Source organism: Mobula birostris, chromosome 8 (assembly GCF_030028105.1).
Source record: "Mobula birostris isolate sMobBir1 chromosome 8, sMobBir1.hap1, whole genome shotgun sequence".
In the NCBI taxonomy this organism is placed as follows: domain Eukaryota; kingdom Metazoa; phylum Chordata; class Chondrichthyes; order Myliobatiformes; family Myliobatidae; genus Mobula; species Mobula birostris.
In genome coordinates this window covers 86247422-86271404 of record NC_092377.1, presented here as the reverse complement: position 1 = coordinate 86271404, position 23983 = coordinate 86247422, and the positions used below count along the sequence as shown (strand labels likewise).

At 40.5% G+C, this 23983-nt stretch overlaps 1 protein-coding gene across 14 annotated transcripts in view; it reads right to left on the bottom strand.

The window, feature by feature from the left end:
* Window positions 1-23983, bottom strand: part of ralgapa2 (Ral GTPase activating protein catalytic subunit alpha 2) — a 560288-nt gene that overhangs the window by 360754 nt on the left and 175551 nt on the right. For all 14 annotated transcript variants that reach the window (XR_011886861.1, XR_011886862.1, XR_011886864.1 and 11 more), the window contains exons 11-14: window positions 18061-18240; window positions 17095-17229; window positions 14970-15118; window positions 13258-13369 (exon numbers count right to left, since the gene is read on the bottom strand). Coding sequence is in view for 10 of the 14 variants with exons in the window: in XM_072265566.1 (XP_072121667.1) it covers window positions 13258-13369; window positions 14970-15118; window positions 17095-17229; window positions 18061-18240 (576 nt within the window). In the remaining 4 variants the exon portion in view is untranslated. The remainder of the gene's footprint in view (window positions 1-13257; window positions 13370-14969; window positions 15119-17094; window positions 17230-18060; window positions 18241-23983) is intronic.

Genomic DNA, 23983 nt, shown 5'->3' with positions numbered 1-23983 from the left:
TTTGTCATTAAGCCCACTAGGGGATCAGCTATACTGGACTGGGTGTTATGTAATGAACCAGAGGCAATTAGGGAGCTTAAGGTAAAAAAAAAACCCTTAGGAACCAGTGATCACAATATGATTGAGTTCAGCTTGAAATTTGATAGGGAGAAAGTAAAGTCTGATGCAGCAGTATTTCAGTGGATTAAAGGAAATTACAGTGGTATGAGAGAGGAGCTGGCCAAAGTAAATCGGAAGGAGCTGCTGGCAGGAATGTCAGCAGAGCAGAAATGGCATGCGTTTCTGGGAAAAATGAGGAAGGTGCAGGACATATGTGTTCCAAAAATGAAGAAATACTCAACTGGTAAAATAGTGCAACCATGGCTGACAAGGGAAGTCAAAGCTATTGTAAAAGCAAAAGAGAGGGCATACAACAAAGCAAAAATTAGCGGGAAGATAGAGGACAGGGAAGTTTGTTAAAAAACTACAGAGAGTAACTAAAAAAATTATTAGAAGGGAAAAGATGAAATATGAAAGCAAGCTAGCAAATAATATCAAAGTGGATAGTAAAAGATTTTTCAAGTATGTTAAAAATAAAAGAGAAATAAGACAGGATATAGGACCGCTGGAAAATGAGGCAGGAGAAATAATAACAGGGGACAAGGAGATGGCGGATGAACTAAAGGAGCATTTTGCATCAGTCTTCACTGTGGAAGACACTAGCTGCATGCCTGATGTTGTAGTGTATGAAGGAAGAGAAGTGGGTGCAGTTACTATTACAAGAGAGAAGGTGCTCAAAAAGCTAGAGGTATCTAAGTCACCTGGACCAGATGAACTGCACCCTTGGGTTCTCAAAGAGGTAGTGTTAGAGACTGTGGGGGCATTAGAAATGATCTTTGAAAAATCATTGGACTTTGGTATGGTGCCAGAAGACTGGAAAATTGCAAATGTCACCCACTCTTTAAGAAAGGAGGAAGGCAGTAGAAAGAAAATTATAGACCAGTTAGGCTGACCTCAGTGGTTGGGAAGATGTTAGAGTCAATGGTTAAGGACGAGGTGATGGGAGTACTTGCTGACACAGGACAAGGTAGGACAAAGACAGCATGGTTTCGTTCAGGGAAGATCCTGCCTGACAAACCTGCTGCAATGCTTTGAGGAGATTACAGGTAGGATAGATAAAGGGGATGCAATGGATGTTGTATATTTGGACTTTCAGAAGGCCTTTGACAAGATGCCACACGAGGTTGCTTACCAAGTTAAGAGCGCATGATATTACAGGAAAGTTACTAACATGGTTAAAGCATTGGCTGATTGGTAGGAGGCAGCGAGTGGGAATAAACAGATCCTTTTCTGGTTGGCTGTCAGTGACTAGTGTTGTTATGCAGGGGTTGGTTTTGGGACCACTTCCTTTTATGCTGTATATAAATGATTTAGATGAATAGATGGCATTGTTACCAAGTGTGCAGACGATATGAAGATGGGTGGAGGGGCAGGTAGAGTTGAGGAAACAGGTAGGATGCAGAAGGACTTAGACAGATTAGGAGAATGGGCAAGAAAGTGGCAAATGAAATACAAAATTGGAAAATGCACGTTCATGCACTTGGGTAGTAGAAATAAATGTGCGGACTATTTTCTAAACGGGGAGAAAATCCAAAAATCTGAGATGCAATGGGACTTAGGAGTCCTTGTGCAGAACACCCTAAAGGTTAACTTGCAGGTTGAGTTGGTGGTGAGGAAGGTAAATGCAATGTTAGTATTCATTTCAAGAGGTCTAGAATACAAGAGCAATGATGTGATGCTGAGGCTTTATAAGGCCCTGGTGAGGCCTCACCTTGAGTATTGTGAACAGTTTTGGGCCCCTCATCTTAGAAAAGATGTGCTGGCATTGGAGAGGGTCCAGAGGAGATTCACAAGGATGATTCCAGGAATGAAAGAGTTATCATACACAGAACACTTGATGGCTCTGGGTCTGTACTTGCTGGAATTTAGAAGGATGAGGAGGGATCTTGTTGAAACCTTTTGAATGTTGAAAGGCCTAGACAGAGTAGATGTGGAAAGGATGTTTCCCATGGTGGGAGAGTCTAGGACAAAAGGGCACAGCCTCAGGATAGAGGGGTGTCTTTTCAAAACAGAGATGCAGATAAATTTCTTTAGCCAAAGGGTGGTGAGTTTGTGGAATTTTTTGTGACATGCAACTGTGGAGGCCAGGTTGTTGGGTGTGCTTAAGGCAGCGATTGATAGGTTCTTGATTGGACATGACATCAAAGGTTACAGGGAGAAGGCCGTGAACTGGAATTGAGGAGGAGGAAAAAAAAGATCAGCCATGATTGAATGGCAGAGCAGACTCGATGGGCCAGATGGCCTAATTCTGCTCCTATGTCTTATGGTCTTATAGTCTTATAAGTTATCGACATTTTAGTCTACTTATTAAGTGCTCAATTAGCTGCCCTCCATTACAGGTAAAATATTTCTAGATTCTATCTTTATAAGTTGAAATAAAATTTTCAGAGTGCTGTCATACTTCATTACACTTTACAAAATTTCCATGAATGCAGAAATTATCATGATAAACTGGAGTTATACCAGTTCATGTTATAGAGTGGTGCGATAGTTCATTAGCGCAGAAGTGCACTTACTTTAGGATACTTGTACTTTGGGTTTTTACCATCAGTGTTGGTATCTCAGCACTGCATACAGTTTAAATTAAAATGCTTTATTATGTATATAGGACTATTGCATTAACTCATTGTATCCTTTATCTACAAAGCCTTCCACAAAGCATTACATTTACCGAAAAAATCGTTTAGTTCCGGGAATTACTTTACACACTCTTTTCTCATCATTAAACATCTCCAAAAAATTGATAAAGTACAGTACAGTGCAAATTGTCATTTCAGAAAATTAGTTTATTGATCATTACAGAATGTCTCTCTGGTGCTTCCTGCTCCCTCTCCTCTTGGCAACCATGATTTCCCTCTCCTTTCCATTCTCAGTCTACACGAGAGACCCATATCAGATTCAGGTTTTGTTATCAAAGTTCAGAGTAAACTTATTATCAAAGTACATATTTGTCACCATACACAACCTTGAGGTCTGTTTCTTGTGGGCACACTCAAAAAATCCAGAATAGAATAATAATCATAACAGAATCAATGAAAGGCCACAACAATTTGAGTGTTCAACCAGTGTGCAAAAGACACAAATTGTGCAAATACAAAAACAATAAAATAATAGTAATAAATAAATAACCAATAAATATCAAGAACCTGAGACGAAGAGTCCTTCAATGTGAGTCCATAGGTTGTGGGAACATTTCAATGATGAAGTGAAGTTATCCTCTTTGGTCCAAGAGCCTGATGGTTCAGGGATAATAAGTATTTCTGAATCTGGTGGCGGAGTTCTGAGGCTTCTGTACCTTCCGCAATGAGAATAGAGCGTGTCCTGGGTGACAGTGGTTCCTGATGATGGATGCTGCTTTCCTGTGACAATGTTTTGTGCAGATATGCTCAATTGTGGGAGAGCTTTACTTGAGTTGGTCTGGGCTGTATCCACTACTTTTTGTAGGTTTTTCCATTCAAGGCTGTGATGCAGTCGGTCAATATACTCTCCACTACACATCTATAGAAATTTGTCAAAGCTGTAGATGTCATACTGAACCTTCATAAACTCCTAAGGAAGTAGAGGCCCTGCCGTACTTTCTTCATTATTGCACTTAATGTGCTGGGCCCAGGACAGGTCCTCTGAAATAATAACACCGAGGAATTTAAAGTTGCTGACCCTCTCCTCCTCTGATCCTCCAATGAGGACTGGATCATGGTCCTTTGGTTTCCTCCTCCTGAAGTCAATAATCAGCTTCTTGGTCTTCTTGCTGACATTGAGTAAGAAGTTATTGTAATGGCACCACTCAGCCGGATTTTCAATCTCCCTCCTATATGCAGATCTGTCACCACCTTTGATACGGCCTACGACAGTGGTGTCGTCAGCAAACTTGAGTATGGCATTGGAGCTGGGCTTAGCCACACAGTCGTAAATGAAAAGCAAGCAGAGTAGGGGGCTAAGCACACAGCCCTGTGGCACCGGTATAACTGAAGCCCGCTTGAAGCAGGTGGGTACCTCAGACTGCTGAAGCAAGAGGCTAAAGATCTTTGTGAACACTCCAATCAGTTGATCAGCACAGGTTTTTAGTATTTGCCCAGGCACCCAGTCTAAGCCGGCTGCTATTTGTGGGTTCACCATCCTGAAGACTGCTCGCAAGTCGGCCTCAAAGAATGAAATCACTGGGTCATCAGAGGACCGTGGGAGTTTGTGATGGTTGTTTTGACAGTCAAAGCAAGCATAGAAGGCATTGAGCTCATCCAATTTACCACAATGCATTCTGTGCATGGAATGCATGGCATTCCTTATCTTAGTATAACAGTGGTCTAATGTCAGAATCAGAATTAGAATCTGGTTTATCATCAACAGCATGTGACAAAAAATTGTTAACTTAGCAGCAGCAGTTCAATACAATACGTAATCTAGCAGAGAAAAAAAATAAATGAAACAAAAATAATAAGAATAATCAATAAACAAGTAAATCAATTACGTATATTAAATAGATTTTTTAAAAAGTTGAAAAACAGAAATACTGTATATTAAAAAAAGTGAGGCAGTGTCCAAAAATTCAATGTCTATTTAGGAATCAGATAGAAGAGGGGAAGAAGCTGCTCCTGAATCACTGAGTGTGTGCTTTCAGGCTTCTGTACCTCCTACCTGATGGTAACAGTGAGAAAAGGCATGCCCTAGGTCAGGGGTACCCAACCTTTTTTGCACCACGGACCGGTTTAATATTGATAATATTCTTGCGGACTGGCTGACCCGGTGGGGGGGTGGGGTGTTAATCACAAACGGAATATAGGTGATAAGTCAACTATAAGTCACCTATAAGTGGCTAATACACTCAATTTCGTTTCTATGAATTTAATATTAAACATAAGAGTAATAACGAGATAGTTTATCTTTGGACATATGAGCCCTGGGCACTACTTTAATCTGTATCAACCTATGCTTAGCACATACAGAGGATGAGTTCACCAACTGAAGAATTTTTTCCCATTTTTCAGTCGGTATATTAATCTCAAGTTCTCTTTCCCAGTCAGCTTTAATTTTATTAGAAGCATCAGGACATAAATTCATAATTATATTATATATAATTGCTACTTTACTTTTCTGAAAGAGATTTAAATCTAAGATTTTTTCCAAAGTATCCATTGGATATGGGTGTGGAAAATTAGGGGAGACAGTAATTAAAAAGTTTCTAATCTGTAGATATCTAAAAAAGTGAGATCTGGGTAAGTTATATTTATTAGAGAGTTGATCAAAAGACATAAAACAATTATCCAATATGTGACAGATGTCATTCCGAGATAGCTTCCTTAACCCACATGTTTTGGTCATGTCCCATGTTGGAGAAATATTGGAAAGATATTTTTGATATTATTTCAATGGTCCTAAATACAGACTTACAACCTCATCCAATTACTGCTATCTTTGGACTACCAATGATAGACTTAAATAATTTAACCTCTTCATCACGAAGGATGATTGCATTTCTTATTTTAATGGCTAGAAGGTCCATTTTGTTGAATTGGAAAGAGATTAACCCTCCTAATGTATTTCATTGGTTTTCACAAACTATGGCGTGTTTGAATTTGGAGAAAATTAGAAGTGCAGTTTATGACCTTTCCATTAAATTTGAAAAAACTTGGAGGCCATTCATTCAGCATTTTCATTTGATGTAATTTGATCAGTTCCAAACTTGTTTTATCTCTCTGTACTGTTGTTGGAGGGGAATGGAGTCGTCGACACTGAGGTTTTCTTCTTTTCCATTTTTAAGTTGTTAGTTTTGCCCAAGTCTTTTAGTTTAGTTGATTAATTTTGTTTTTCTTTGGGGATGGGGTTTGCTTTTTTTTTTGTTTTGTTTTTTTTTTCTTTTTCATGATTTTTTTTCCCCAGTTTTTTTTTGCTTTATATTATCCATTGTTAGTTCTACATGATTGGGAGCTTTGTTAATTTACACTATCTGGTTTTGCAATTACTTTTTTAAGTGTAACAATATATCTCCTACTATTTGTATCATTGCTATGTTTTGTTTCTATATTTTGAAATTAATAAAAAGATTGAAAAAGAAAGAATTTAATATTAAACACACAGCGCATATTTTCCTCGCATAAATATAGTGATAAGTCAATTATAACAGTGGTCCCAAACCTCCGGGCCGCAGACAGATACATTGTCGCAAAGAATGCAGCGGTACAGCGGTAACCGCACCGCACCCAGCACATCTTTAAGAAAAAAGCCAAAAAAAAACAAGCTAATTGATTAGGTGCTGCCCGGCATGTAAATACCGGCCCAGATCACAGGCAATGCAATCGGCAATCACCTCTTACCTGGGCCGACATCTACATGCCCGGCGGCACCTAATTAATTAGCTTGTTTATTTTGGCTTTTTTCTTAAAGATGTGCTGGGGCGTTCTGGCTACCACTGTACCACTGCATTCTTCGTGGCCCGGTGTTTGGGGAACAGTGAATTATAAGTTACTTATAAGTCAATAGCATCATAACATTTTAAGTAACATTTGGATATTAAACACACAGCGCATATTTTCCTTGTATGAACGTATAAAATCATTGCAACACACCAATATCGCTGAATCAGTGGGAGCCCTGGGCTTGTTTTCCTGTAACAAGATGGTCTCATCGAGGGGTGATGGGAGACAGCGATACTCGAAGGGGGTTCCTTGTGTCCAGTCTATTCTGCAATTTAGTTTTTGTTGCATTCATTGCAGAAAACTCCACTTCGCAGCGATATGATGTTGGAAATGGAAGCAACATTTTCAGTGCTTTCATGGCTATCTCAGGATATTTAGCCTTGACTTTGATCCAGAATGCCGGCAGAGATGTTATGTCAAACATACTTTTCAGCCCACCGTCACCTGCAAGCTCGAGGAGTCGATCTTTTTCCTGCGCTGACATGGAAGATTCGCCGGAAACATTCACAAATGGGTCAAGGACCAATTCCTTTGCACATCTTGGGTCACTGATGACCTTGCGTGTGTTAAGTTCAACAGTGGGTGTGACAGGGAATGAGGAAAGGTGCAGCTGACTCATATAGTTTCATATCGCCAAATCAAATCATTTCCTCGCGGCCCGGTAGCACATGCTTTGCGGCCCTGTACTGGTCCGCGGCCCAGTGTTTGGGGACCACTGCCCTAGGTGCTGGAGGTCCTTAATAATGGACACTCCCTTTCTGAGACACCGCTCCCTAAAGATGTCCTGGGTACTTTGTAGGCTAGTGCCCAAGATGGAGCTGACTAGATTTACAACCTTCTGCAGCTTCTTTCGGTCTTGTGCAGTCGCCCCTCTGTACCAGACAGTGATGCAGCCTGTCAGAATGCTCTCCACGGTACAACTATAGAAGTTTTTGAGTGTATTTGTTGGCAGTATAGCTCCTGTCTTGCCTTCTTTATAACTACATTGATATGCTGGGACCAGGTTAGATCCTAGAGATCTTGACACCTTGAGATCTTGTGTTGGGACTTCTGGTGCGACAAGTTTTCTACTGATGGTAATTGGGAAGGGTTTTCTTCAAACAACCTGGTTAAGTCTCCACTGTGATTTGAAGTGTGTCAGGATGAATTGTTTCTTGTTTGGCATCATGCAGTATCTCAAGTACTTAATTATAGTAAGCCACTGGTGGTATGTAAACTACAGTCAGGATTATGGAGTACTCCTTAGTGAATAGAATGGACAGCATTTGACCGTTAGGTGTTCAAGCTCAGGGGAACACAAGTTCGACAAAACTGCCACATCAGAGCACACCACCAAGAACTTATCATGAAACACACCTGCACCTTTTGTCTTTTCTGAATCAGCAGTTTAATTCATTCTGTAAACTGAGAAGCCTTCTGGTCTGATCTCTGCACCTGGCATGCCAGGAGAAAGCCGTGCCTTGCTCAGACACAGAACACAACTATCCCTCATTTCCTTCTGTCCTTCTGATACAGCAAATCTTGCCCTTGGGTTCCTAATTTTGTTCTCCTGCAAATGCACATTTGCTAACAAAATGCTAGTTAGAGGGGGCCTCTAGCCCTCGTGTGTCATGAAATCGTTTTTTTTTGTGGCAGTACTAAAGTTCAATACATAAAATACTACTGTACTGTGCAAATGTCTTAGGCACAAATATATATATAATGCCCTGGCTCATATTTGTTACTGTTATGCTGTATGTATTTTGTTTTGTGCTGTTCTGTGCGAGCTGCTTGTTTTCAGCTTGCGTTTGGGTTACTGTTGAAGATAAGAGAGAGGAGAAATGTGTGCCATCCAATTCAGATGGTTTGATTAAGGGGAGGTTTCTCTGGTGAAGGACACTAAGGTTGGGCTTGGAGCTTTTGTTTGAGAGGAGATGGAGAGAAGAAGCTAGGGAGAACCGGTCGTAGTATACAATCTAGTGGGAGACACGTTTGTTCAAGATGGATTGCAAGAGACGTTCAGAAAGTGGTGTGTGCTTCCATGTTGACCGAGGGCCCAGCGCACAAGTGACAAGATGAGCTCTAGCTTTTAAGAGTCTCTTGGATAGGTACATGAAGTTTAGAAAATAGAAGCCTATGGGTAACTTAAGGTAATTTCTGAAGTAAGTACATGTTCGGCCCAGCATTCTGGGTCGAAGGGCCTGTATTGCGCTGTAGGTTTTTTATGTTTCTATGTGCACATTTGACTGTTTAATTAGAATGGGCCCTTTTCTTTTTGTTATTCCTTACTAACCCTTTAGTTAAGATTCATAAATATAATTCCCTTAATCGTATGCAGTGTACTGCCTGTTATTTCGTGGCATTCATTTGTAACAGGGTAGCGAATTACCCAGCAACACACAAACAGGGGGTTTTGGGGTGGGCTCGCACCTCAATCTCACAGGTTTGGCGGGGCCAGAGATCGTCTTCCCTAGACTTTCACAGCCAAGGAAACCAGATTGTTTCATATAGATAGGATGCCAAAGAATTTTGCAGAGTACTGTCGTAATATGCCTTTGGATAGAGCAAATAGATGCATGAATAAAGACTAGCAAAGACTTGAACATGGACTATATTGAAAGAAGCATAAATGTAGATGCATGAAGAAATATGGAGTAAATAACAATTAGCCATGTATAATTGCAGAGGCAATCTTGAGAATATTTTAGAACAGTATACAGTAATAAAATAAATTGCAAAGCATTGAAATTGATGCAAGTTATTAATTTGAAGGCCACTGTTCCTCTATCTCTTCCTACAACATGGTGTTATAGGCAAAGATAAGAACCAGAGAACTACAGCTATTATAAAGGGCCTACTCTCACTTTCTCCTGGTTCACCTTTACATTTTGATTCAACTTCCCCATCACACCAAGGGAAAATGTCGGCATTTGCGATCCGTAACAGTTCCTGGATCCAAGACATTTCCTCCCATACTGGTTCATTTAAGGACTCCATTCTTTTACCCCATTCTCACATATCCATTACATAGTTCAGACCAGAGCTGTCAAGATGTATTTATTCTCCATCCACCACGATTTCCCCTCTATTATGGTTGATAGCACTCACTTCCACAATTGTCTATTTTCCACATCTGGTTCACCCCCCGTCATCCATTCAAATCCCCCTTGACAGAGATCGCCAAATTCAAAAGAACAGTTCACATAGTTTCAAACGCTTCAGATGATGACCACCACCTCCATTACCAGTCATATCTTCCTCATCCCTTTAAGCATTCTGAAAAAATATTTCCTTTTGTGATACTGATTCACATTTAGAAGGATGAGAGGGGATCTGATTGAAACATATAAGATTATTAAGGGATTGGACACGCTGGAGGCAGGAAGCATGTTCCCGCTGATGGGTGAGTCCAGAACCAGAGGCCACAGTATAAGAATAAGGGGTAGACTATTTAGAACAGAGTTGAAGAAAAACTTTTTCACCCAGACAGTGGTGGATCTGTGGAATGCTCTGCCCCAGAAGGCAGTGGAGGCCAAGTCTCTGGATGCTTTCAAGAAAAGAGATGGATAGAGCTCTTAAAGATAGTGGAATCAAAGGTTATGGGGATAAGGCAGGAACCGGATACTGATTGTGGATGATCAGCCATGATCACAGTGAATGGCAGTGCTGGCTTGAAGTGCCGAATGGCCTACTCCTGCATCTATTCTCTATTCCATCTCCACCTACAGCTACTCCTCTTCTACTGCAGGGAAAAGAGTCTCAGCCGCTCTCCTCAAATTGTGAATACAAAATTTTTTTTTAAATGAATAGCATATTCAAGATGATCTGTTGCATGGGGGTAGGCAGTGCCTGTAGGAGTTTCTTTTCCATTCCTAGGAAAAGGTGCATATTGCATTTCTCCATAACACCAAACCACCATATCAGCATTTGCTTCAGTAATCAAAATAAGATTTTTATTCAATCTTTTACTGCTTTTCATATAATATTCACGACAGCATATTTCATTCCAAAGCTCAATTTTTGGACAGTGATTTGTAAATTTTGTGATATTAAAACAAATAATGTAACTCTTTTCGACACATTATTATTCCCTCCATCAGCTTCAATCTTTACAAGTTAAGAGTTTTTTTGAACAGCAAACTTTGCTTTTAACAATGGACTGGAAATTCTACTGCACCTAAAAGACAAACCATCTGAGCATTATAACAAGGGGATCAATGAGTGATGGTCAAGCACCTTCCCTTGCAACGGAATAAATGCTCTATAATTTTAGTATTAAAAATATGTTGTCTGGTAGATACAAGCATGGACATAAAGGGGACTTTTACCTGAAAGGATTTAAAATGAAGTAAATGTAAAGAAAGTCAATTTATAAACAGACATATCTGATTAAGTAAAACAAAATGGGATGACGTTATGTTGTGAGAAAATTCTTGTTCTACACCAAAGATATAACTCAAATTATGATCTTCATTGGATACCATACAAGCTACTACGTCCTGACCTACAAAAGGGTTTCTAAAAAGCTAGAAAAGCTATGATCAGTTGCTATTCTCTGACACATGACCTCCCAGTTTTATCTCCAATAACTCACAAAGATGAAACTTGGAAAATCTTATAAAAAGCATCAATTTTCACTTTACAAGCCTTCCCCATACAAACGAACAAACATCTGGGAGACCAACAGGATGTGTGGGTGTGAGGACTGCAGGCATCTTCTCTCTAGTGGTGAACACAGCAGGCCAGGCAGCATCTCTAGGAAGAGGTACAGTCGATGTTTCGGGCTGAGACCCTTCGTCCTGACCTGCTGCATTCACCAGTAACTTTGATGTGTGTTGTTTGAATTTCCAGCATCTGCAGAACTCCTCGTGTTTGCGTTCTCTCTAGTGGTAATGGGGTATTTCCACACACCTTTTCTCCCACATCCTCTCCCTTAGCCACAGCAATAGATGCTGGGTTGAGCAGTGCAGAAGTGAGGCCACTAAGCAGACTCACGAGGCCAGTGAAGCCGGCTGGTAGCCACTCTTCCTGTGCTTGCTCCCGTCACAGCAGTTTCTGTGACGCTCTGCCACACACTTTTTGTTCATTTCTGCTTTATTAACAGTTCAGGTTACAACCAGTTCTCAGGAATGGAACTGCCATAACCAGGGGACTTCCAGTATAAAGTTTTTTTTTAATTTCAAAATATACTTTATTCAAAAATAAATATATACAATAAACCATTCAATAACTTTTCATCCTTTACATACGTTTCCATTATACCCAGTAAATATCCGTATTAATAGCCACCCACGTGGCACTCCAGTAGTTCAGCTTAGCATATCATTGTTGAGGGGTATACTCCCCGCCCACCGACCCCTCCCACTCCCACGGGTGGAGAAACCTATACTGTGGTCCTTCCCCACCGGGCCCTTGCGGTGGCTGCACCAAGTTTCAGTGCATCCCTCAGCACGTACTCCTGCAGCCGAGAATGTGCCAGTCGGCAGCATTCTCCCACGGACATCTCCATGTGCTGGTAGATCATCAAGTTTCGGGCCGACCAAAGAGCGTCTTTCACCGAGTTGATGATCTGCCAGCAGCACCGGATGTTGGTCTCCGTGTGCGTCCCCGGGAACAGCCCGTAGATCAGAGAGTCCTCTGTTATGCAGCTGCTGGGGATAAAAAGTGACACTAGCCCGTCCATCCACCTCCACACCCTCTTTGCGAACTGGCAGTGTGCAAAGAGGTGGGTCACAGACTCCTCCTCACTGCAGTCCTCCCGTGGGCAGTGGGGTGCGGAGACGACATTTCGGGCGTACAGGAGGGCTCTGACTGGGAGGGCCCCTCTCACCGCCAGCCAGGCGAGGTCTTGGTGCCTGTTGGTGAGATCTGGCGATGAGGCATTTTGCCAGATGAACTGGACAGTCTGCTCAGGGAACCACCCCACTGTGTCCATCACATCCTTCTCCTGCAGTGCCTGCAGGACACTTCGTGCCAACCACTGCCTGATGGCCCTGTGGTCAAAGGCGTTCTCCTGGAAGAACTTTGCTACGTAGGACAGGTATGCCAGCAACGACCAGCTGACTGGGGCGTTGCGCAGGAGTGGGGCCAGACCCATCCTTCGTAGCCAGGGCGACAAGTAGAACCTGGGCACATAGTGGTACTTGGTGCCCACATACCTGGGCTCTACACACAACCTGATGCAGCCACATATGAAGCTGGCCATCAGGGTGAGGGCGACATTGGGGACGTTCTTGCCCCCGTTGTCCAGGGACTTGTGCATGACGGTCCGTCTCACCCGCTCCATCTTGGATCCCCAGACGAATCTGAAGACAGCCCGGATGATTTCTGAGCTGTAGGAGCGGGAGACGGGCCAGACCTGCGCCAAGTACAGCAGCCCTGAGAGCACCTCACACCTGATGACCAGGTTCTTGCCCGTTATCGACAGGGAGCGCCCTCCCCACAGTCCCAGTTTCTGTTTCACCTTGGCAGTCCGCTCCTGCCAGTTCTTGTTGCACGCCTCAGCCCCTCCGAACCAGATCCCCAACACCTCCATGTGGTCAGACCTGATGGTGAAGGGGTCGCTGAAGTACATTGGAAACAACACACACACACACACACACACACACAAATACAGTGGATATTGGAAACCTAAAAAAGGAATCAAAAATACTGAAAGTAGTCATCTCTAAACTACAGCAAGTCCAGCAGCAACTATTGTTACTGTACTCATAATGCTTATTCACCCATTATACACAGCACTTCCCATTAAAGTATTTGCACATTTTACCCGAAAAAGTAGTTCAGCCATATGTTGCGCAAAAATATCTTGATTATGCAAATCCTGTTGCTTTTGCATAATTGTTTCAGTGATCTTCAGCAATACTCGCAGAAGTTGCTCCCTATATAAAAGAAAAACCTGGTCATTTGAAAGGTTTACATACAACATGTCTGAATCAATATACTTGTTAATATGGCAAACTCAGCTCAACTGCCACCAACATGTATTGTGATTATATGGATGAAATCTTTGCTGAATATAGACATAAATGAATAGATCTTTTGTAATGTGAAAATAAACTTCCAATTTGTATAAAAAGCAGGAGCAAGTCATAAATTTGTCTGCAACATATTACAGCACAGAGTTATAATTTTATTGTATAATTAACTGACTGAACAATAAACTTCATGGAAAAGATAAAACTACCTAGTAACATAAAAAGAACCAGGAGCATTTGCCTTTATCAGAGTTTAAATCCTCAATGTCTACTATCATTCCATGGTTAACTTATATTAAGTGATCTTCACTGTGAGGATATGTTATTGTATCTTAAGTTTAAATGTTGACGGGAGAATGACATACAATGTAAATAGTGTCTGGTATGGGCAAAAGTATGGGTAACAGTATTTTAGCATGATGATTATTGCAACTTTGACAAACTTTGACAAAAGCCTGAAACTTTTCTCAAAATTAAAGCACATCTGAAACTGTAATTGTGTTTTTTATATCTTGGATTGCTGTCCATCAAGTGTAGGTTGTGAGGAGATAGAAGATCACTCATGCCATCTTCTATGTTCAGTCCTTATCTATGTCATTATGACATGGGTAAATTTACTTCTCCTCCAACAACCATATAACATGCTTCTAATGCATTATTTCTACAATTATCATTAACCATCTAATCATAGCCAGAGAATCACCAATAGTTTTTCTTTCTGTTCCCATACTGTACCCCAAACTTCTACCCTTGCCTCTTCCCAATTACTTTTCTGTACTGCCCCTCAACAACATCATCATCCAAAAACAAGTCACGTTCTACATGTGCTGATGATATCCAGTTTTATCTTATCAGGGTCTGCTGACTAATTTTCAATCAATTTCAGTAAACTGTCAAAGTTTTTGTCCGGCATCAAGTACCGGAGGAGCAGAAACTTCCCAGTTTTTAATTGGATGAAAGCTGACAATATCACTTGCAGCCTTGTTATAATCTTTGATCCCTGATCGTTGATTCTAGTTTTTTTCCTGAAAATTATCTGACATTGAACCAGACTGTTGATTTTTGTCCTTGAGTGGAGTTTTGGACCTAATATTTGTTCAATCATCAAGTCCATCTCAGTTACATTGTCCAGTGCTTCAATTCATTTGCTACTGAAATCCTCATACCTCCTTCAGCTTGGTTTGAAATCAAAACCCACACAGCGATGTTTTGGATAGCTTGCACCAATATGCAATCTTTCTCACATGGCTGCATGTTCTCCAAAAGAGATCAATGTCCTGCTGACCTACAGAAAACCTCAAAGGTCTACCATCCCCTCATTCCTCCTTTTAAAACATAGTTCTTTGATGCAGCCTTTTGTCATACGTCCTCAGAATTATTTTGCCAGTGAGTTGAGGGACTTTGGTAAACTTTTGCTATGTTAAAAACACTACTTTCGTGAATGGAAATCATTAATTTATTCAAAATTTAAATGCAGTATTTAAAGGTAAGTGCTATTACTCACCATGTCTTTCTGTTCATGGTTAACTCCATGATCATGTGCCTATAGATACTCAGGACAGCCTTGCACACATCAATCTGTTCATCGAGGATCTTTAAGACATCATTGCAGGGTTCCAACAGGAACACATTTGCAGAATTCGTCAAAAAGACCTATAAATTTCACATAAATAGAGTATATTAGTGCATTCTTGACTTCTCAACAAATGGTCATTAAGAGCAAAAACTTGGATGAAAGCTGACAACATCACTTTCAGTCCTGTTACAAATGCTGATCCCTAATCATTGATTATACTTTTTTCCCTGAAAATTGCCTGACATTGAACCGGACTGCTCATTTTTGACCTTGAGTGGAGTTTTGGGTCTAATATTTGTTCTATCGTTAACTTCATCTCAGTAACATTGTCCAATGTTTCAATTCATTTGCACTTCCAGTCAAGATGGCGCCTGTGTATAATGCTCCTTTGGTTGACATCTTCTGCTAGATCATGAAACAATCTTTGTCACTTCCTGTATGACTTTTACATTTATTTCTCGTATTGAATGTGATTCTGGAATTGTTGGAGCCTGTGTTTTGCTGTTTGGAGATCATTTGGTCGTTTCAGCCTGCAACCTCCAAGAGGATTCTGGCAGGCAGAGGCAGCGTGAACGAACCTCGTGGTGAGAAGACTGCAGGATGGGGTGCGAACCGATGTTTCGCCAATTAAAGATTCTATTGTTTGCTGATTACAGCAACCAGAGCATTTGAAACATCAAGGTGAGTGCAGAAGTTTGGAGATTGCTTGGGTGTTCTAGCGCTTTGCGGTCTCTGGCAAGATTCTGGAAGGCAGTACACATAAAGCTCGTAGCAGGCAGGCTTGTAACAAGACAACATTTGGCTCCATTTCACCGATTAAAGCTTCCATTGTTCGCCGATTGAAGCAACGATGGTGACTGAAGCACTGAAGCAAGTTCAGAGGGTGAGTGCTGATGTCTGTCTTTTGGTCGGTGCTCTGTAGAGCCTGCTGTAGTGCCCAGGCTGGGAGAGCACTGTCCAGGTCTTTACTGCATTTTCGACGTGGACTTTGGACTATAGGCTCTATTTTTCAGTCTTATAGTTTTTATATTCTGTGATTTTTCACCCGCCCTTCTTTTTTTTGCGCTGGGAGGGGGATTTGGGGGTTGATGTGCCTGTTCTGTATTTGCTCCTTTTTTTTCTGAAGAGATGGAATTTGGGGGTTGACGATCATGCTGCCTTTCTTTTCTTTCTTGGTTTCATGGCTATATGGTGAATTGAAGAACTTCAGAGTTGCATACTTTGATAAGAAATGAACCTTTGAACTTTTGAAAAACAGGATGGACTGCACTTTGATTCACTTTAAAATAGACAACAAATGGAATTATCGTTATACTCTCCTTTATACATTTTATAGTTCTATATTCACTCTCCTGAGTACTTTATGAAAGAGAGCACAAATATCGCAAGAGCATTAAAAAATACTACAAATGCTACACATCTGAAAAAATGTACAGTACTGGAAAAATTCACCAGGTCATGGATTAACCAGTTTTATCTAAAGAACACCAGCAAATCCAAATGGAAAAAAATATGCTCAGGGATCTGGATCTCACTGCCTAAAACAGTGGGAAGCAGAAATTCTTACATTTGAAGGTGCCTAGATGAGCATGAATTGCCTTAAACCATAGAAACACAGACAAACTGCAGGGAAATTTAGTCAATCCAAATAACCATTTTTTTGTCGGTGTAAACAGTGACCTGCTTCATGTTCTCTAAATGCAGAATTAACAGTCAGATGGAGGGTGAGTATAAAATCTTCTTTGTAGAAATCAACTCCACTAGTCTGTTGTGACTACCCCAGGCCACAAGATTCATAATTGCAACTCACTATGTACAGAGAGGAGATAAACATCCCACACAGTGACGTTGCAGCTTTGAACAAGTCACAAACTAAGAGAAATTAAGGAGCCATATATTTTCCTGCTGTAAGAGAATATTCAAGAAAAAGCAAAATACAGTTTACACTTGTTTCAAGAAAAGCAATTGTAGCCAGAAAACAAAAGAAAAAAGTAGTAGAATCACTGGCAACAAAAGTTAGAGCAGCTTACAGAATAACTGCATCAATACTCACTTGCAATGTTGACTGAATGCCAGCCTGAACATTTCTGTTTTCTTCTTCAAAAATACAGCCCCGGTTGATAGCATTTGTAAATGAATATGTTCTTCCCCAGCTAGATGATCGCTTGTGCCTTGCCTGTTGAATGGACTTTAAAAACATGAAAAATGTTGAAGTTTACATACTTTAATAATCAAGATTTGCAATCTTGCAAACGGAAAAGTACTTTCTTCACATTTTTCCAAGTATTGTGTTAACTGACAATTAGCCAAAACATCTATCTAGAATTATCATCCTTCAATGTATCACATAATAATTAGCAAATTTTATATTCATGTATGAATAGCTGTATACATAGCTTTTACAAAATCAAATTTGACCTGTCTAGAATAACATTAACAATATTTTTGTGGTGCATGACAAGGTATCAAGCTATTTTTCTGGAATTGGTATTACTTTTCTATTAAATGTCGAAGGTGCAACTATATCTTGTTTGAAATACATACATTAGACTTAGAACATCAAAGTTGTCCTATTTCTGTCAGTCATAAAGATACTCAAGTGAATTTACTTCATCTTTGCAGCAATTTGTCATGTTCGTTAGAAAGGTTTGCATTTTCAACTAATAAGAAACACTCCATTAATAATCGACATGAAACATTCAGAAGTCAAGTATAACATGACAAAATTTCATGTTTTCTGTAAGAGACTCGAGAATGTTTTAAACCAAATCTTTGAAGCACGCTCACTTCTGGACCTATGAATTTCATTGAAAGGCAAATCCTGAGGCTGCTCTGTAAAGAATTTTATAATGTCATTTTATACTTGGATTCACTCCAAAGCACAGGTTGCTTCAAGAATACACATGAAAGTCACACTGTTAGTTTTTGAATACATAATGTGGTTTAAGCAAACCACGTTACATGAAAAATAAAAATATTCAATACTACGTGCTGCAATTCAAAAACTTTACTTATTTACCTCTTTGTTATTTGACAGCGTTAGAGAGAGCTGCTCTGAGTGATCAACTGTATCTTCATCAGTGTCAATTACATCTGGCTCTGCCATAAATGAAGGTTTATTCTCTTGCAAGATCCATTTCCGATAAACTCTGACAACTTTTTTTATTGCTGATGCTTCACAAGAAGGTAGCAGAAACCCCTAAAAGTTAAAAAACATAGTTGAAGTGCAAGTTTCTCCATCTGCCAATTCTAATGCAGTTAATTTATACTTAAGGCAAATAGTAAACTATTATTTAATGCCAACTTAAACTGGAGATTTATGAATATTATATCTAATATGAAAGTTTTGCATTAATTTATTAAGAACATTGAAAAAATTATTTATTCTCAAAGAAAATCATGCTGACAACAGGAATTGAGAACTGCATGATGGACAACATGCTGGATTGTCATGCAAATGAACCAAAATGGTTACAAGGAAGCATTTTAAAAATACCTCATATTTTCAATGATTGCACAATAAATTTGCCTTGAGACCACTGAAAGAAAATCAAATGGTCATAAAAATAACAAAGCAACATTATTTAACTATTTAGGGATGGAATCAGAAGAATAGGATTAACTCTACAGAAAAATTGGTTTTGGTTGCCAATCAGTCATATCGAGTAGTTTACCTTCCCAAATCATTTCCAACATACAGGTTGTTCCCAAGTTATGACAGTGCTCTGTGTACGAGAACCATTCATTTTCTGAACAGTTGGAAAGTCAAGATTTGTTGGTGAACTGAGTTACCACATGACAGAAGATGCTGGCAGCCAGTAAACCTATGGGGCCAGTCTCCAAAACACATGCTCAGATATTGGACTGGGAGTTGGTAAGCTGATGATTATGACAAATAAGGCACTTTGTTGTCAGGCTCAATCCAGAAATGGTTTTCTTTGTATTTCACAACATAGATGAAACTTCACATGAAGGAAGAGTACTTATTAAATCGATTTGTATCTAAGTGAATGGTACAGTAATCAGATAATGAAAGAGCAGCATTGTCCTGGATATTTTGGCTAACACTGACCAAATAACTTTCCTCCTTTGCAAATTCTATCAACATTTCCTCAGCCCTCATGGAATTTTAAATAGTGTAATTTATTCTCCAGGTAAAATCTGTATGATATTGCTTGGGAAGAAAGTATTCAAGCATATACAAGAATAGAATTTAATAATTTACAAATATGCCATCTAATTTTAGAGTCACGGAGTTACTGAGTTATAAAGTATAGAAACAGATCCTTTGGTCCACCAAGTCCAAACCAACTAAAAAGCATCCATTTAAACTAACCTTGTTCACACAACCACCATTTGGATGTTGTAATCATACAAAAGAGATGGGGGAGATCTTAAATAGATCTGTTGCATCTGCATTTACTCAGGAGAAGGACTCTATTGAAGTGATGCAAAACAGCAGTGAGGTTATGGACTGTATGCAGATTACAGAGGAGGAATTGTTTACTGTCTTGAGGCAAATTAGAGTGCATAATATCCCCAGGGCCTGACAAGGTGTTCCCTCAAGCCTTGTGAGATGCTAGTGCAGAAATCACACAGAACCTCGAAGATGTATTTAAAACGTCTTTAGGAAAAGGTGAGGTGCTGGAGGACTGGATGATAGCTACCGTTGTTCCATTAGCTCTAAGAATAAGCTAGAAAATTTAAGGCCTATGAGCCTTTCACCAGCAGTGGGTAAGTTATTGGAAAGTATTCTAAGGGACCAGATATATAAATATTTGATAAGTTGCGGACCGTTTAGGCATAGTCAACACGGCGTTCTGCATGGCAGATCATGTCTAACCAAACTTATAGAGTTTTTCAAGGAAGTTATTAGGAAAGTTGATGAAGGCAAGGCAGTGAATGTTTTCTATATGAGCTTTAGCAAAGCCCTTGACAAGGTCCTGCATGTGAGATTAGTCAAGAAGGTTCAGTCGCTTGGCATTCAGGATGAGGTAGTAAATTGGATTAGACATATGCTTGATGGGAGAAGCCAGAGAGTGGTCGTAGATGTTTGCCTCGCTGACTGGAGGCCTGTGACTGATGGTATGCTGCAGGGAATGGTGCTAGGTCCATTATTGTTTGACTAGCAAAGACCGGCCGGCTTAGCGAACACAGCAGTGGACACCCCTGCTGAAATCCGGAGGAAAACACACAAAGGGGGATCACAAAGCCGAGGAAAGAGGACCGGGTCAAGACAACAGAGACTTTTGGAGAAGAGGAGTTCGGTGGGTAATACCGTTCCGGCTGACCGGAAGTGCACTGAGAGCGGTAAGCGTAAAGGAATTGGGTGCTTGCTGTTCTGGCTAACAACGGATGGTGCAATCCAGGGTATATTACGATTGAGGAACATGTTTGCAGACTGGATATTGAACTTTTTAATGTTGGACTTGGTCACATTCCACCGTGATACAACAGTTGGCGGCACGGGAGGTCGTTCCTGCCTGTGGCCATCGAACATGCAGCTCCTCCCGTGGAGGGTCAGACACCCTGAGCCAATAGACTGGTCCTGGACTTATTTTCCATCTGGCATAGTTTGTATTTTGGTGTTCGATTGTTGGGGTTTTTTGTATTGCTATATTTATGCTCTATTCTTGGTGCGGCTGTAACGAAACCAAATTTCCCTCGGGATTAATAAAGTATATCTATCTATCTATCTATCTATATCAACGATGGATGATAATGCAGTATACTAGATCAACACCTTGTGGATAACAAAGACTGGAGGTGTAGTGAATAGCAAAGAAGGCTATCAAAGCTTGCAGCAGGATCTTGACCAGCTGGAAAAGTGGGGTGAAAAATAGCAAATGGAACTTAATGAAGACAAGTGTGAGGTGTTGCTCTTTAGGAGGACAAAGCAGTGTAGGACTTACACAGTGAGAGTAGGGCACTGAGGAGTGCAGTAGAACAGAGGAATCTGGGATTACAGATCCATAATTCCTTGGAAGTGGTGTCACAAGTAGACAGGGTCATAAGGAGATCTTCTGGCATATTGGCTTTTTTTTAAATTAAGTGCAATCGTGAACAATAGCCAGATCAGAAATGCTGATCAAGTCAACTAGTTCCCAAAGAGAACTCTGATAGGCCAATCAGATGGTTCACTGCTGCTCAGCGATAGAACACAAAAAAAATCATATGTACAATTAAGAAATATTAAAAAATAGTAGAAATACTGGAGTCATGATGATCATGATGAAGTCTGCTGGAGAGAGACATTTATACACATGCTGTCCTCCATAATTCAAAGAGATTGAAGGATAAGGTTGCAGGGTGACAAAACGTGGCAGGAGCACTTGGAACTAAAAACTAATCCCTACCGGGAGAAAACAGCACCTGTTCTTTCTGCACTGTTCTCCAGCAGTTTAACGACCAAGTCCAGCTGGAACATAACTCACAAGTGTTCTTGAAAGTCAGGTATTAACCCTACCTACCAACAACCGAGCATTATCCTGGTCTCCTTCATGATAGCTTATGAAGAAGCATGTGACTTCCCTCCCAGAGATGATAGATGTTTGTGCACTTGCCTCTTGAAGGCTTGGACCCCATCATTGCAGATGTTTCCAACCACAGCATCTGGAAGGCTGTTCCAATTCTGATAGCACAGTGCAGGAAGCTGCTATCCAGTGTGCGGGTTCTCGTATCAGGCATTGAAACAGCATGAGCAGGCATAGATAAACTTGATCGTGTGGTGCGCCGTCTCTCATAAGATGAAGGCAGCATGGCGCAAAGGTCTGCAGGGCTGTGGCTGGTGTGCATTTTGTATAGCACAGTAGCCACAGCAACCTTTCATGTGTGGTGTACACTACTGATGGCTAGCTTCTCACGAGCTGTGGCTTCATCTACACCTATAATCCTGAGGTCCTTTCTTTCAATGGAATCAAGCTGGCTGAGGACACTCTGTGAGGCATTTACCTATGATAAGCAGGCATCCCCCATGATACTTCGTACCTGGCTTTCATAAATCAAACTATTGGGTGCAGAAGTTGGGATGCTACGTTGAAATTGTATTAGACATTGGCAGGCCCTAATTTGGAGAATTATTACTGAACATGTGTCCAGTTCTGGGTCATTTACTGCAGGAAAGATATCAATAAGATTGAAAAAGTGCAGAGAAAGCGTACAAGGATATTGCCAAGACTTGAGGAACTGGGTTATAAGGAAAGGTTGAATCGGTCAGGACTTCCCGAGGGTGTAGGAGAATAAGGAGAGATAAACGCAAGCAGGCTTTTTCCACTGAAGTTGGGTGACAGTAGAATTAGAGATCATGGGTTAAGGGTGAAAGGTGAAAGGTGAAGTTTTTAAGGGTAAAATGAGGGATTACTTCTTTACTCAGAGGGTGGTGAAAGTGTGAAATGAGCTGCCAGTGGAAGTGGTGGATACAATCCGATTTCAGTACCTAAAAGAAATTTGGATAGGTACGCAGACGAGAGGGGTATGGAGGGCTTTGGGCCGGATGCAAATCGATGGGACTAAGCAGACTAATAGCTCCGAACAGACTAGATGGGCCGAAGGGCCTGTTTCTGTGTTGTAGTATTCTATGACTCTAACTCACAATCCCAGATCTACCATATACCTACCAACTGAGGTTTAATTTAAAGGGGCCAATTAACCTACCAACTACAAAGCACCTGAGAAAAGCTCTGCAGTCACAGGGAGGTGGAAATACTCTTCATTAGCCTTTCTCAACCTTTTTGCCTTGGAGGAACCCTTGAAATAATTTTCAGGTCTCAGGGCACTCCCGCATTAAAATTATTATATCTACAGCTCACTGTACACTAGCTTGATCAGTAAGTTGTGGATATAATAATCCAAAAATAACTAGCAATGCTCTTTTGAGTAGAGAATGATTTTTTAGCTTAACTTTCTTGAAATTAATTTCTTCCTTCCCCTTTCAAAAAATTTAAAAACTTATAAGGTAAACATAATAAATTTCTCAATTCTGGGTTGAACTTGAAATAAACACACACGGATTTCATCTTCAACTGAAATGAGACAATTTCTATCCTTGCTCTTGATGCTTGTTAAACAAGAAAAAGCCTGCTCACACCTGTAAGAAGTTGAAACAGCAGCAAAATGTTCATCACTTTCCAATGGTGGCAGGATACGCTTCTTTCACAGAAATCCAGAACTTGTCCAGGGGCATGTCAGTACATCTCAACTTGAGTGCATGACCAGAGTGCAGCTCACAAAGTTTTTCCTCTTCTCTCAAAGTCAAGTTCTCAGGCTGAGCAGAGGATTCAGAGAAAGGGTCCTTCACCTAGTTATACACTTGTGTTGAAAGGGAAGAAAAATACTGTTCAATTTTGTTCTGCAGTTCTTCCAGGAGGTTTTCAATAAGACTCGAAACTTTCTGATATCCTTCCTCACTCTCAAGCCCAAGCAGCAGTGGAAACATTTCTGGATTTCCTTTTGCAATATGATTTTTCTAAAGATTCAGTTTCCTTTTAAATTCAAGAATCTTGTCACTTGAAGTCAAAACATTTTCTCCGGGGCCTTGCAGAGACTTGCTCAACTGGTTCGTATGATGAAAAATGTCTGTTAAGTAGGCTAATTTCTGCAACCATTCTTCATCTTCAGAGCACTCAGCAAAACCTGGCCTACTATTTTCTTGAAAGTACTCCTGCAATTCACCTTTCAGCTCAAACACCCTGTTGAGAACTCTTCCTCTGCTAAGCAGGAGATTGGTGTACTCTTCCTCCAGGTTTTCACTAAGATTTTAAAAACATTTTCTAGTGAACTGGTCTTAAAGCTACTAAATAACTTGCTTCTTTTTACCGACTGTGACATTATTTTCAAAAGCTTCGATCTGTTTGTTTTGAGATTCCAATAGTCGTTTAAAATAATCAGCACTTTTACGTGTCATACGGCTGTGATTTCTAGTTAAGTGTCTTTTCAATTTTGCT